At 46.1% G+C, this 15,743-nt stretch overlaps 1 protein-coding gene across 4 annotated transcripts in view; it reads left to right on the forward strand.

Moving 5' to 3' along the window:
- The first annotated feature begins 10,607 nt into the window (after window positions 1–10,607).
- Vldlr (very low density lipoprotein receptor) overlaps window positions 10,608–15,743 on the forward strand; it is a 34,798-nt gene continuing 29,662 nt past the window's right edge. For 3 of the 4 annotated variants that reach the window (XM_051146288.1, XM_051146290.1, XM_051146292.1), the window contains exon 1: window positions 10,615–10,751. In XM_051146288.1, the coding sequence (XP_051002245.1) occupies window positions 10,670–10,751 (82 nt within the window). In that variant the 5' untranslated portion in view covers window positions 10,615–10,669. Of the gene's footprint in view, window positions 10,752–15,743 lie in introns of all 4 variants that reach the window. The other variant, XM_051146291.1, reaches the window with a different exon arrangement.

Genomic DNA, 15,743 nt, shown 5'->3' on the forward strand with positions numbered 1-15,743 from the left:
TCCCCTCTGGAACTATAAGGCAAAAAAATAAACCCTTTCTCTCCTAAAAAAAATGTAAAAAAGGTGGGAGTTATTGAGGAGAGCACCCAAGGTAAACTGTGGTCTCCACACACATATGCACACATATGCATCTACATACACATGTGCACATATACATGCATGTACACACATATACACAAAATAGTCATATTGCTCTGACAAAGCCATGCTTCTTTCTCCCTTAGAAGACACTGGGCATCAGAACATTTTTGTCTAGGACCATCTCAGAATCCTTGGAGAACATGCCAGAACATGATAGGATGACCCTTCCAAATATTTCTTGGGGTTAATTCAAATAGAATGCTCTGAGGGCCGCATATAGATCTTAAGAAGAGTGGCAATGATTTCTGGAACACAGAAAATCAGTGTTTGCTACCTCTAGTGGGGCGTCTCCAGGAAGAAAGCATAGCACAAAAAAGAGACCTCCAGTCTCAGCCATCAGAGTATAGATCCGGTGCCTGATCCACACTGTCTCTATCAGCAAACACAGAGAATCCATCCAGTGATTATCACATACAATGAAATGTTAGCACTAATTTCTTTCTAAGAAACATTTGTTTAAGATAGGCATTGCTTGTGTGGAGTCTAAGACTGTTGAGCAGGGAATTCGGTACCACAGGTGCTTTCAACATAACATGCTGGATATGAGTCTTGGAGGGATTTAGGGAGCTAAAGAAGGTGCAGGAAATAGACCGAGGCATAAGTTACCCTTATTTGTCATCCAATGGCCTTTAAAATACACATTGGGAACATCCTAAGGTGGGCCTAGAATATTACAGAAATACCAACATAGAGAAAAGGCTAAAAAAAAATAACCGGAGTAATGCTTTGTGATCATAGCCTGACCAAATATGAGGACATGTCTGCAATGACAATGTCACAAATCCTCCCCACAGATCAAGAGCAAAGGTAAGTATGAGAAAACATGTGATTGTATGGTGAGACTCTGTGTAGGAAGCGGGGATAGGATCTCATCATTATGGGTGAGAGGAGGCTCCAAGGGCTAATACGAAAGTGTTTACTAAGCTTTAGAAGCAGAGATGTGGCCGTTTCTCAACAAGAGTAATGTGTAGAGCAGGAACCTGTGAGAAGATACATTTGACAGTGCAATTCTAAGTACATGCACTGTCACACCACTTTCTTAGTTGGTCCAAATAAATCCAAAACCCTTGTCATAGCCTGACAAGGGTTGTTGGGTTTTTTGTTTGTCTTGTTTTTTTTGTTTTTTGTTTTTTGTTTTTTTTCTTTTTTAATTGTTAGTATTTGGGAAGGAAAAGACAGAGTCCTCCCCAAATCTAGTTAACAACATGAAAACCACCGCCAACCAGCTGCTTAGTAATAAAGCCAGTTGGTTACACAGGGCCAAGTCTAAATATAAGACCAGTGATCGTAGCAGAGGGATTTGTCTGAGCAGTACTGCTTCCTACCCAAGATAACTTGGTGGAAAAGAAACAGTGGATCTGGGGTTACCAAGAGACTTGGTGAAGTTGGGGACAGGAAATGGAAGCTGTTTGTCAAAAGGATGGAAGGGAAATATTTTCTGCCATCCATTGATCAGCCAAGTGAGCATAAACCAAAATAATATATTTTATATTTCTCAATCACGAGAGGACATTTCAAATGTCCTACCATAAAAAAAAAAAAAATTCTAGGTAAATGAAGTGCTAAATCAATTGGCTTGATTTGATCATGCAGCATTTATATAAAAAATCACATTATATCCCATAAAGGTGAGCAATGGAGATGTGTTTATCAAATACAATATTAAAATACTTTAAGATTAAATTGTATTTTAAAAAAATAATGAAAAAGTGGAAGAAAATAAGACATTAATGGAGTAATAACTCTGACAGACTATCAGACCCATTTGTAGAAATAAACTCCAGGCATCTCAGGTCAGGGGCAACTGAAACTGGAATAGAATTTGACCTGATAAATAGTTTCTATTTTCACCTTCAATTACCAAATAACCCTTGCTGCATCAGTTCCGATAATGTCTCTAATGAATGTCTCCTGAAATCAACTAGACTTGAGGAAATGTTATTAGATCCATAAAAAAACAGCTCCATTTTTCTTCATATCCTATGAACTTTCTTCCATGTACAGAGCACCTAAGATATTTTCAGACAGGCAAGCAGAAGAGAGAACAGAACTGAGAGACTGAGAGCAATCAAGAAAGGAAAAGTACAAACAACTTGACTAAATGTGACTGACATTTTCTTACAAGAAAGAAAAATATATATACTCATATGTGTGTCCTGTTTATGCTGTCCATTTCAGTTCAAGTTGTTAAGCAACTCATGTTTGCTAAAAGATGGCACCAGAGAACCAGAGAGGAGTATTTTTACTCTCCTCCTTGGGAAGTGTTCTGAGACTCCAGACCAGATCCAAGGGGATGCTACCTGGCATCTCTTTTTGTCCTTATTTTATTCTTGCCTTGCTTAAAACAAAAAAAAAAAAAAAAAAATTTGTAAGTATCTCCAAGTACGAAAACTGATTATTAGGGAGAAATAAACAAACAGTGATAAAACTTCAGTTTGTGTCTTTAACGTATGAGTTTACCAAGAGGCCTCACCCAGGCTTCCTCCATCCATCCATGAGTAATAAATAACGACCATTTTTCTACAAGTGAGGACTAGGAGTCAAATCCTTGGGGGACACTTTGCATAAACTCAACATGGGCATTAAACTGTGCTTGAGCTCTGAAAGTCCCCAAAGTGGATTATTTTCCTAAGATTTGGTCCATAGTCTCCTCCCAGGGAGTAAGGTCGCCATGTCTGCAGAGTATTTTTGAACCCGCACAGAAGAAAGGCAACACACAAGTTGAAGACATTCTTCCCATACTATGCAAGACATAGCTATCATGTTTCTGTTCTGCATGTAGAAATCCTTCCCTCTTGTTAAGCCACTTCTATAAAGTCATTCCACAAAGAGAGATGGATCCTCCCAGATCATTGGGAGCTTTGAACATTCTCTCCTCCTCCTCCTCCTCCTCCTCCTCCTCCTCCTCCTCCTCCTCCTCCTCCTCCTCCTCCTCTTCCTCCTTTCTCGCTATTCCCATCCATTTTTCTCTGCCCCCCTCCCTCTCTTTATTTCTGTTTTTGTTTGGTTTCATTTCGTTTTGTAGGCCTTGGTTAAGGGGAAATGGAGAAGAAAACCAAGAACTAGCTCACTCTCCTTCTAGACGCTTACTCATTGAAAGGAGCTGCTGCAATTCACCAAAAGAACCTGATTGATTGATAGTTCCCCACACTTTCATTTGATAGTCCACCAACATGTACTTATTAAACCATGGGTTCTGTCCTTAGGGCGCATAATTCTTACACAGATAGCAAAGGAATAGGTTTTGATTGTAAGGAAATGTTTTGATGATGTTAGGACAATATGGTGGAAGAAATGGAAAGTAAGTGTGAGAAGCAAGAGACAAGCCTTAAGATGGCTGTGTGTAGCCCAGGCTTGTCCAGAGCTCATGGTTCTGCTTCTGCCTCCCAAGCGCTGGCATTATAAGGGTGGGCCACCATACCTAGGTTCTCTTAATGATTTGGCAAAATAACCACATTGTTATAATGCCTGATGAATTCGTTATTCCTTTATTCCCCGAGTCATAACTTATTTTCTATAAAGCTAATGTGAAAGATCTTTAGACCCACAGTGAAACCCCCAACTCCTGCTAAAAAACAGCTTCTCTAGTTATAATGAAATCCAACCCCTGTCTCTTTGATCTGCCTGTCTATTTAGTCCAGACTTCTGACTCTAAGAATCCTTAAGCGGTCTTTCCTTTCTCAGATGGCAAACTCCGTCATGCCTCATAATTGAGTGGGCACTCGATAAATGAACGCTACAGTGCTCTGCAAAAGAATACACTTCCTACTGGCAGCAAATCCGAGAGAAACTTCCCCAGAAGAAAGGACTGTCAGTTACCACTTAACAAGCCCGTGTTGGCTCCCATAGAAAGAGAAAACAGAACAACAGCAACTTGCTCCCCCACAGCAGCCACATGGCTATCTGGTTGCTGCCTCCAGTCACCTGGCACACTGCTGGTCCCACAGAAGGAGCTCAACAAGTCCTTGTTAGATTGATTCAGAAAGGCAAGCTACTGGTGATATGTAATCCATCACCTGATAGGTGGACGCCAGCTGGGTTTCTCACATTCTGGCTGTGCCCAGCTTTTGACCTCCTGTGGTCTTTGGCTCTCTTACAGCTGACAAATTTAGCTGAGTGTGAGATGCCAGGGTAAGAGCAGGAAGCCAGAGCAAGGACTAGAAGGCTGTTCGGGAACTCTGGTGGGAGATTTGCTTTTACAAGACCCTTATCCTCTCTATAGATGATGTCACTGTCAAAGTTTATCCCAAGATGTTCTCTACAATACTCCAGGCCAGAGAGCTTCAGGAGGGACAGGAGTGATTCAGAGTTAGGATGTACATCAGACTTCCCTGGGAAGCCTGAAGCTGCGGATGGACAGACCCCACTTACAATTACAGCTATTAAGAAGGGCATCAGTTCTGACATTCTCGTAAACCAACCGAAAGGGCTAGTGTGCAGTGAGGCTCAAAAAACATTGCCTTCCCTTTTTGCAAGGCCCAACATCGCTTTGCCTCCCTTTTCACATCATCACAGCACCAAACATCACTATTATTGTCAACTAGCACTTTTTTATTGATCATTTGTCATATGCTAGATGCTAGTTTGAGTGATTGCTGGAATGCAATTAATCCTTGTAAGAACTGGGTAGACTTGCCAACCCATATCCAGGTTGGGGCAAAACTGATTTTTAAAAAAGTTTAAATAATTGGACTGAGTTTTAACAGCTTAGTAGGCATCAGAGTCAGATTTTAAAGGCCCCAGAACATGCTTACATCCTCCTAGTCTTTCAGTTATCCATAGCCATTCAGCGCCAAAGATTTTCCAGTATCTAGTGGGTGCTCTCTGGATCCTGTACAGATAAAACTACCTTCTTGATCATATTTCTAAATATGCATATCAGCTCTCACCAACTCTTGACCATAAATCTTTAATGGTATACTAGAAGCTTTGAATAAACATTCAGAGATGATGCCAATATCTTCCTCAATTGTGTTCATCTATTTCTCTGGTATCTTCTCTCACCTTAAATAATCCTAGTTTCCTACAAATCACAACTAGCTGATGTTCCTAAATCAAAGTGTTTTCAAATCTAGGCCTCTCCTTTAGCCTCTAGATAAGCCACTTTGTTCAGCATTTGAACTTCAGTAAATATATTTCTAAAACAATAAAGATGTTTGGCCAACACCTTCCCTAAGAGCTTGGCGGGAGACACACCTCTTCTTTATGGAGTAGTAGCTGTGATGTCACACAAGCCACACACATAACCAAGTAAGAAAACATTAGATACATCATGTCTGCCCATGTGAAAAATCTCATGAAAGTTCAATAATGCAATTATCACGATGAAACTGCAGATATTTTTATCTCCAAATTGGCTTCCTTCATGTTGGCACAATGACAGAAGTGGCCCTGGCCTTAGCCTACCTGTCACATTAGTTAGAAGTAAACATCTCTCTAAGAAAACACCCGAAACTAAGTTCCTGCGCTTCCCCACAATTCAAGCAGAGTTGGGGGAAGGGGGTATGTACTCAGGACTTAATTCTTGAATGGTTCACCTGGAGAATGCCATAGACTAACTGGCTGAGGCCCTGAACCAATCATGCAGTTGAGGGAGGAAGTTCCCTAGGTGGATTCAGGAGTGATTCTCAAAGTACATTCCTTGACCAATAGCATCTGTATTCCTGGGGAATACGTTAAAGACTCTGGAACTTTCAGTAGTTCAATCACAAGCTCTGGAGGTGGAGCCTGGCACGCCACTGAGACCCAGCTTTCAAGTGACTCTGATAGAATTTACAATGTGTGGCACACTAGTTTAAACCATCAGGCCCTGCCCATGCAACCTAGAGAGAATTTGAATCTTGTGGGTTTTGCTAGCCTCTTACACAACTAAAAAATGATAGAGGGAGAGCTGGGTGTAAGCCCATAACAGATCAGACAGGATCGGCTCTTCACTTCTGACTTGCTAAGGCTTCAGCAATGAGCAGGACAAATTAGCTGACTGGTCTGAAGAGTAAGGGCTTTGAAGAGAGAGAGAGAGAGAAAAGAAGAAGAAGAAGAAGAAGAAGAAGAAGAAGAAGAAGAAGAAGAAGAAGAAGAAGAAGAAGAACGATGATGATGACGACGACGACGACGATGATGATGGAAGGGCATGAACACTGACATTTTCTGTGATCCCTACCTGATGAAAGCTTCAGAGAAAATGGACAAGTAAATATACACAGTTTTCAGTGGGGGGGGGGGAACCCTATTATAAAACATATCGGAGTTGCTCTCTAACAATAGTTTCCTTCAGACATTTTTAGATTTTAAGTAGTTATAGATGTATACATTGAAATATGATAATCCCTGCCTCTCAGATTACTGGAAGAGCATTACACATGCTGATTTTTTGAGGCCTTGTTACAGTAGGATTTCTGAGGAAGAGGCTTGGGAATCTGTGGTAAGAACAGCAATGCTTTCTGTTCCTCGACGGACTCCGTGGCACCAGTGTCTCTACGTCTTCCTTCTCTGATGCTATCCCACACTACCTTACCCATTGCAGAATCATCTTCAGAAAAGACTGGATGCCAAATCTCCGAGCAAACTCTACCTCAAAGCATCCCTGTGCTTCATAGTAAACTCCAAAGCCTTAGAGTGACTCAGCAAGCCACACTAACTCAGCCCCTGCCTCTTTCTTCAGCTCTGTCCTCTACCGCTAGTGCCTTGGGCCCCAACCTTGAGCCATTCTGAATTCTCTACACTTCCCTGGACACATGATGCTCTTGTGTCTTGGTTTCCTTTACTCTCTGGGCCCCTCCTTTCCTTTTCTCAGTGTAGCAGTCAAGATAATCCCAGGTCACATTGTAAATAAATTCTCAGTAGATTAAGTCAACATGGATTGTTTCCTCACTCTGTGTCAGTGGTTGGCAAGTCTTTTCCTAACAGGACAAATGGTAAATATTTTAAGCTTTGTGAGCAACTTGGTCACTGATATGTGAGTATATGCATCCAAACCTTTACAAGGTATTTAAGATCCTTCTTATTCATAGACATTGTCAAAGTTGTATGTACAGTTACTGGTGAAGTCAAGGAGAAACCTGGGCTAATGGCACAGTCACATCTTGAATGCTTCCTATTGCCAGGGAGACAATAAGAGAAAGCCTCACATAAGCAACTAAATGTCCCAATCTGGAAGTGATGCCCTGTAATCCTGTAATTAGTCGAAGTTAGTCTCTTAACCCAACCAACAATAAAGAGGCTGAGGCAGGCTGTGACTGACTGAGTGAAAAATGCTAGCTATATCAGCTCAAAGGCACCTGAGGAAGCACGTCCTGCAACCAACTCAGCTGGGTTTTCCCTGTAATCCTATTCATTCATTCATTCATTCATGCTTTCATGCTTTCATTCTTTCTTTCAATCAATCCTTTGTTCATTTATTCATTCATTCTTGTGATGCTTCTGATGGGATGCACAAGCTTGCACACATTAGGCCCCAACCCCATCTCTGCATTTTACAGCATCTCAAACAACTTTGGATTACAGTGTCATGTGAAAACATTGCTGTAATTTTCAACATGACTCTCTTACCCTGACCAGCTCCCATGGCCTCTTCAGATAAGTATTTATCTGTGGCAGTTGCCTTGCATAGCACCACCCTCCCTGCACTGCTCAATGTGTGTTGTTGCTTGGGCCCTCTAAATCACATGGAGGATTGTGGGAGTAAATAGAACCACTGACACAGTTGCCTGAAAGCTCCTGGATCTGATCTGGTTAGTTTGCCCACATTATCTACTTGTGATCACCTTATTCTTTTAGTTATTGGTTACTCTCTACATCGATCACACGCATGCCTCCTTTGCAACTTTTTTTTCCAGCTAATATTGCATGCTGAAGAGAGCCGGTTCTTGAGGCCACAGAAATTTTTGATTATCATGTGGGTTGTTTCCATTTTCAGTTGAGAGGTCCGAAAGGCAGGCACAGAAAAAGGAATGGTTTGTTTTTATTGTTTGAAGTTTCACAGCCAATCATAGGCAGAGTCAAATGACTGGACAAAAGACCACTAGACTGAGTTATGGACCCATAACTCGGCTTACCAACAGTTTATTCATGCTAGAAAGCATAATACATGTTAGCCAAAGATAAATCTTCCTGTAGCATATCAATGTTTCCTTCGTCGTATATGTTTCTCTCAAGTAAAACATTAAAAACAAGCATGTGATGGCTCATTAATACTGAGCCTTTCACCTATGCCCCCACCCATTTCACCGTTTGCTTTTCAAGCCCCAGGGATCCTGAAGATACTGGGGGCCTAAAGTTAGACCCCCACCCCCTCAACTTGGTCCTGTGAGATGAATAATAACTGTGAGCACCTGCACAGGAAAATGGCATGCACTTTGTTTCCCATGCAGTTTTTAACTCATCTTCTACCCACCAATTACAGAAAACAGCATTCACACTGAGCTGCTCTGAATGAGTCCCATCTGCTTGTGGGCTTATCAGTCACAATGAGGATAAATTCCAGGGACCAAAATGTGTCCTGGCTGAGAATTACCCCTGTCTCCTGGGTACAGGAAGTCCCCAAATAAACATCCCTCCTAGTAGTCTGCCACTGACAACTGCTCAGGAGACCCAAGTCTAAGAGGTTACAGTGCCAGAAGAGAGCTAGGACCCGGAATCTGTAATCTGTCAACTTTGATTCATTCAAGATACAGCAACCAAGCCGGGCGTGGTGGCGCACGCCTTTAATCCCAGCACTCGGGAGGCAGAGGCAGGCGGATCACTGAGTTCTAGGCCAGCCTGGTCTACAAAGTGAGTCCAGGATGGCCAAGGCTACACAGAGAAACCCTGTTTCGGAAAAAAAAAAAAAATACAGCAACCTATAAAAAGAAGTGTTTACACACTATACTAACAGGTGAAATAGTTCAGTTTACCCCTCTCCTCTGCTTAGACCAAAGCAGAGACAGCAGCTCAACCAGGGGAATGTGTTCAAGAAAACTGAAGTACAGTAAGAGCAAATCTTAGACTGAGATCCTGTCTGGCAGCACACCCCCTTACCCGCCCCCCCCCCCAAAAAAATCTATCACTGCTAGAAGGGTTTACTTTGCTTCCATCTTTCTCTCCACAATGCTTATAATTGAATGTTACAAAGTATACCCAGAATAAAACTACCGGGGTCCCCTTCCCCCAACCAGAAAAGGTTAAGCTTTTAATTACAGGCCCTCAAACTATCATTTTGTGCAATTAGCAATTAACTATAATCGTTGATGAGAGAATGCAAAGCTGCGCTGGCAATTCCTTCCCATCCCATCCCATCCCAGACTCAGTTATTTTAGTCTTGTTCTATTATAGAGGACAAGCCACAACCGCGGGAGCGCTCTTGGCTCTTGTTTCTCTCTCTCTCTCTCTCTCTCTCTCTCTCTCTCTCTCTCTCTCTCTCTCTCTCTCTCTCTCTCTCTCTCTCTCTCTCTCACATACACACTCTCTTACTTAAAGACACATTTAAATTTTTAACAAAATGGCATCTCAGCTTGCCATTGAGATGGGACTCCAACCCCCACAGCAGAGCAACGGAGCATTTGCACGCCTTCTCTTCATCACTTTCTGGATGGAAAGAAGATTCCCCCAGAAGATGCTAACCTACCTACCGACCTCACAATGCCAGCCCTTCCTAGGGGCTCAGGAGGGGGAGGTAGACCTTCCTCTGCCCCCATACTCCTCAACTGCCAGCCCCCTGAGCCCTGAGGCAGTGGCAACAGTGGCAATAGTTGCATCAGCGCTCTTAACCAAGGAGCCAGGAGGGTACAGTAGCGACTGTAGGGAGCTAGGGAGCGCACAGCTGCTGCGGCCGCAGGTTCCGTGGATCAGGAAATTAGGACAGGCACCCGGGATTGGAGGTGAGGATGGTGTGCGAGCCAACCAGCGGCCGCCCTGGGTCCCCCGTGAACCGCGGGCCGACGCGAGGAGCAACCGGGCCCCGGGAGCCGTCCGGATGGCGGCGGCGACAGCCCCAGCCACTGCCACTCACGCACGCACGTTGCCACTTGCCCCCGCACCCTCCTCACCGCGCGCGGGAGAGCGGTGCATGCAAGAGCTGCTGGGCTGAGCTCCCCGCTGGGGTCCCCGCGCCCCTTGGCTGTGCTTCTGCCGCCGCCCGGGTGGGTGCCCCCGACCGCTCGACTCCGCTGTCCCCAGCGACGAACGGGCTCCCCGCCCCCCTCCTCCAGCGCCGTTCCCTCCCCTCTCCCTCCCCTTCTCTGCAACGCCTGCATTATTTTCCGCCCGCAGGGTCCGCGCGCACAGCGCGGCCGCGGCGGGGGAGGTGACCGAGTGGGTGGGTGGCTGGGTGGCTGGGTGGCTGGTGGGGAGCAGAGCGTGCAAGTTGTAGAGAAGGGGTGCCTGCTCCTTCCGAGCTCTCCGTGCTCCCGGCTCCTTACTCCTTCCCCCTCCTCCTCGCCTCCTCCCTCCCCGCCCCCACCTCCTTCCTCCTCTCCGAAGGGCTGGTAACTTGTTGTGCGGAGCGAACGGCGACAACGGCGGCGGCGGCGGCGGCACCATCCGGGCGGGCAGCATGGGCACGTCCGCGCGCTGGGCGCTGTGGCTGCTGCTCGCTCTGTGCTGGGCGCCCCGGGACAGCGGCGCCACTGCAAGCGGTGAGTGGGGACGCGCCCCTCCGCACTCGGCCCGGAACAAGCCCGGGAGCCCGCGTTCGCTGCGTTTTGGGGGACCCCGGCGCTCCTCTTGCCCACCCCCACCTAGCAGGAGCCGATCCACGCTCCTCTCCTGCCTCCCCTCCCCACCCGGGTGGCGCCTCTGAGCTGTCAGAGCCGAGGCTACTGGAAGCCGGGCCCGGGGGACTGTGTGGTTTAGGGTGTCCTAAAGCGTCCCTTGAACTTGTTGTCATCCCTCTGTGTCCCCTTTCTTCCCAGAGCCTCGGTTTTACGTGGTCTTCACCCCCTCCACCACCCCTCCGTTGACAAGGGCTAGGGGGATGTGGGCTTTGGAGTCACTGAACAATGGGTCTGCCTCCTCTGCCAGGCGGGCTGTTAAGACCATGGTAGAGCTTGGGGCCTGGAAACGCGAGTGCTCCCCTCGGACTTAAGTAGGGTTGAGAGCGCACAGTGGGCGAAGGTAGGCGTCTCCGAGGACACCGGGCACCAGGTGCTGGCCAAACCGGAGTCCTCGCGCTGCCGTGAGCAACCGCACGTTCGGTGGGTGGCAGCCTGGAGGCTGAGCCATGACAAGTGCGCAGCCTGCGCACCGGGACTGCGATTCCCTAGGCACCGAGCGGTCTCTCAGGCTCCAAGTGTGGCTTTCAACTGGACTGTCCTCCCCGAATGCGTTTCTTCCTTCCCCAGGGATTCTGCCGCTTCTGCAGCCAGTTGCAAACCTCTGAGATAACTGAACGGGGGAGGGGAGTGGGACCAAGACTTAATCAGGTTACTTTGCCAAGCCTCCTTCCGGGCGACACTTTCCCCCAGAGAAACTGAGTGCCAGTGTAGTGGCTGTAATTAGCCTTTATTCTACACAAGAAGACCAAAGGTGTGCTGCCAGAGCTACGGTGTGATTGTAGCTTGGGGAGGGCGGGGGTGATTACCTTCCAGTCCCCAGGGGTCCGCACACTGGCTTAGGGGCTCTGTGTGTTTTCAGTCCCCTCCTCTTGGGTCGCACAACTTTCCAGAGCAGGCAATAAGATGCTTTCCTAACCAGGTCCGCGGCTGGTCCTTGGTGGGCCACTAAAGAGGTCTTAAGAGGTGACACCAAAGAGCTTGCATGCCAACCAGCTCTAGGTTATTAGGGCAGACCGCTGTCCCCGCTCTAAACAGTTCACAGTCCCCATCTCCTATTGCCTGGTAACTTGGAAGGCTTGCCTGCTTGCGGTCACGTGTGTCCTGGAGTGAGAGCGAACTTTCAAGTGTGTGGTCAAGCAATCTGTCGAGCTATGCTGGGGTGTTTAAGTCTCCCAGCGTCCCTGGGCCTTTGGTTCCGCTGTCCTGAGCGTGAGAAGCTGGGCAGGGCTTTTCTGCCTCATGCGATTGGCTGCTAGCTGGATTGCGTTTAGCTTGGTCACGTGTTTTCGCGGACTTAATTGAGCTGCCCCAGCTAGGTTACCTTTTAGATCAGGCAGGCTCAGAGGGGTTGTTCCCTCTGGTACTTTTTCCTGCCTGCACTTTGAAAAGGGCCCATGTGTAGCGACGACGCTGCTGTGTGGCAAGAATCCTCTATGTGGCAAGCCTCCGAGCCCAGAGAAGCCCTGCTTAACAGAAATTTTCACGATGGCATTAATCATTAATGGATGAACAATGCTAACTTATTAAACCATCTCTCAGAGGAGGGACTTGACTTGCGTTATAATTTTTGTGTGTTCTCAAAACACAACTGTGTAGAACGTGTTATTGACTGTGATCCAGGGAGGTGAGAAAAGGGAGTCACTTCAGCTGCAGGTCCTTTTGTATTCTTGGGATTTTCAAAGTGCCAACTTTACATCAGGTGCTGCTTTTCATGGGGTGCTAGGGAGGCGCCCAGGCTGCTGCAAAGAGCTAGTCAAAAGTCAGAAGTCCTCAGATAGAGTCAATGAAGTGGGACTATCTTTTGTTCGTCTCTTACTGCAAGTGGATTACCACGGTGCTGCAAAAAGTGAAAGAGAGAACCCAGCCCAAGCCTGTGTTATCACAGAGGTTGGGGGGGGGGGCGGGGAATTGTTCTTTTTGAACTGCAACAAACTTAGAGTTGGTTGAAGCGGGTATTGACCCTTAGCCAACCCAGACTGTCCATATCTTAAGTTCAAAGTATCAAGACAAGGGGACGGATTCTCTGCCCCTGAGCTCCTATGCTTACTCTTTCTCTCTAACTCTCCAAACTACCTGGCACAGGGCAGGGAGGTATGCACAAAAGCTTCTGCAAGGAACTTAAATGGGGCTGAGAGGAGACGTTAGCAGATGAGGTGTTATAGAAGCTGGTGGCAGAGCACATGGGGCCTCTAGGATTCTTTCCTCCAGCCAAGGTGTAGATTAAGATGTGAGGTGTTGTGTAGTCTTCAGGCCAGAGTTCTGCAATGGTTCCTCCATTATGTCCAGTGACTTTCACTTCTCTTACTCTGGGAGTGAGTGGCTTACCCTCAATCCCATTGTACCTGCAGGTGGGAATCTGGAAGGCCATGAGAAGAGATAATACCTGGCTTATCAGAGCACCGAGCGAAGGTAGAGACCATAGCAATCCGTGAAGAAAAAGGCTTTTCTATTCGAGAGTCACAATCCAAACCTCATAGGCAGCACATTTCCTAAAGCCTGGGACAGCTTTTTGCCCAGGCTCATCCTCTGAGCAGTAACTCTAATGCTGCTCCTGTGTCGTTTCAACTCTTTGCTTTTTAAGGCTTGAGTCTCCAGAGACCTACAGAGTGTACATAAAGGCTTAGTGAACAGCATATATATAAAAGCCAAGTTCAGTAGAGCTGGCATGTGTTAAGACTTGAGGCCAGCCAACTGCATTTGCAAACACTGTGCAGTACTTGTAAAGGTGGCCTTCTTTACTTTCTCAACAACTGAAAACATGATTATCATGTTTCTGCCTTCTAAAAGATGAGTGGCCATAGACAGGGCTTCACTACAGTACTTTTCGTGATGGTTCTGGAAGAGCTAAACGGCTGTCGTGGCCCCCTTCTGTTCCCTGAATAACATCAGACCGATAAAATGTAATGTCCTAGAGCACTGCCTTAAGGTCAAGAATGCAGATGGGACCCTAGGCGTATGGCTTCAGGCTTAGGGTCCCAAACCCTGCCACGTACCAAATAGCATAGAAGAAGAAAATGTATAGTAAATATTCTCTAGTCCCTCCCAGAGTATAAAGTTAGGGGAGGAAACATGATGGAGACGGGTCGTTCCCACCTTAGCCTCTGCCTCTGGTCCTAGTCCTGATTGGCTTAATTTAACCTTGTTTTGAAAAGCCATTGGCACATGTTAGTTTGTGAGACATTAAACACATTACAGAACTGAAATAGGCCTGAAATGGTGCTTGTCATACGGAGATCTAGCTTACAAGGGAGAACGTAACAGCAGACTAAGGCAGCTGCCCTTCATGTGGTAGGTGGCAAGTTCTTCTAGCTTGAAGTAACTGCAGGAAAGGACCACCCAGATGTTGCCACAGCAGGTGGCTTCCAAAAAACAAACTAACAAACAAACGAATAAATAAATAATAAATAAATACCCTCTGTGGAGGTTGTGAGTGAAATGCACTTATTAAACATGGGAAATCTAAGACTGTTTTCTTTTCTAGTTGGGGCGGGGGCAGGGAGAATAATCTGAGAACTGGTAGCTTATTCTGAGGTCCCCAAGGCACAATATAACCCAATTCTTGGAGAACCTGATTTTGTAAGTGAAAACTGGCTCTTTTTTGCTCTCTCTGTATGTGTTCGTGGTATAAATCAGTACCTGCCAAGCTCCACTATTGGTTTGCAATCAGGGCCCTGAACATGGTTAACCCAACTGGTTAGATATGCTGACTATGGCACTCTAAGCTGGACTTACTTTGCCTTCGTGTGGACAAAGAACTCTGGGTGGTTTGGACCTGCTAGTCACTTTTAGGCTTTTAATAAAAGATGTAAGAGAGATTCCACTATGTAAAGGGGGAGTGAACATAGAGATCTTCCAGAAATGTTTCAATGCTTGTGCACAGGGCCTTGCACTAGCTTTGTGTGGTAGAGATGCCCTGTGGAGAGTGAAGAGGGTATTCCTGAGCCAGGACTTAAGAAGTACATTTAGGGCGAGAAACTATAACTCCAGAAGGTTCAGGCACTCACTAGAGCGGCCAATCTTGCCACCAACTTGGGTTGGCAAGGTGGCCAGTAGTCTTTTGGTATCCAGAAACAGTGTTGGAATGGAGGTGAGGGGGGTAGGGAAATGTGCAGTTTGCCAGGAAGTGACGGTTGATACTTGAGAGTTCATACGTTTAACATCTCGCGCAAAGACTGTTAGCATAGACTGTTCTGGTCTCTATACCTGCCTCTGATCTCGAACTTCCCTAAGGATACTGTCTCAAGATCTAAGTCATTAACTAGCATGGAGATTTACCAGACAGGTTATAAATTGAAGCCAGTGAGTCTTCTGTGTACATCGGCTCAAGACCACTTGATATCACATCAGCACAGAAACCAGAAAGCTGGCCTCTTTGTACCATTGTTTTTTTTTTTTTTTTAAAGTAAGTCAAACCAGGAAATTCAAGAGCCAAAAAGAGCTGAGCACAGGAGCTGTGGATGGAGTAAGTGGAGTTGGTGTTTCTTAATCATGAAAGCCACAGGCATTAGCTGAAGGTGTCTTGAGCTTTCTTTCCTGGTGCTTTGACTACAGTTTATAACGTTTCCTGGTTCCCTAAAATCACCAGCAAACTCAGACTTTGATATGCCAAAGCCAGAAGGGATTTTATCTCTGCCAATGGCCCTGTGAAAGTGATGATTCCAACAACAGTAGTGGGCTAGTGCCAGCATTCCCAAAGAGCAATAGCATGTCAGAAGTAAGACTTTGGTCTCAGGCACCAACCTCCTAACCTTACCAGATCGTCAACATGCATTAGAAACTCTCTCATGTGGAAATGTGGCTGACACACAAATTATGGCAGACTGGTGTGCTACGTGTCTTCTTTGTTAATGATAA

The sequence above is a fragment of the Acomys russatus genome, chromosome 5 (assembly GCF_903995435.1).
Source record: "Acomys russatus chromosome 5, mAcoRus1.1, whole genome shotgun sequence".
NCBI lineage: Eukaryota > Metazoa > Chordata > Mammalia > Rodentia > Muridae > Acomys > Acomys russatus.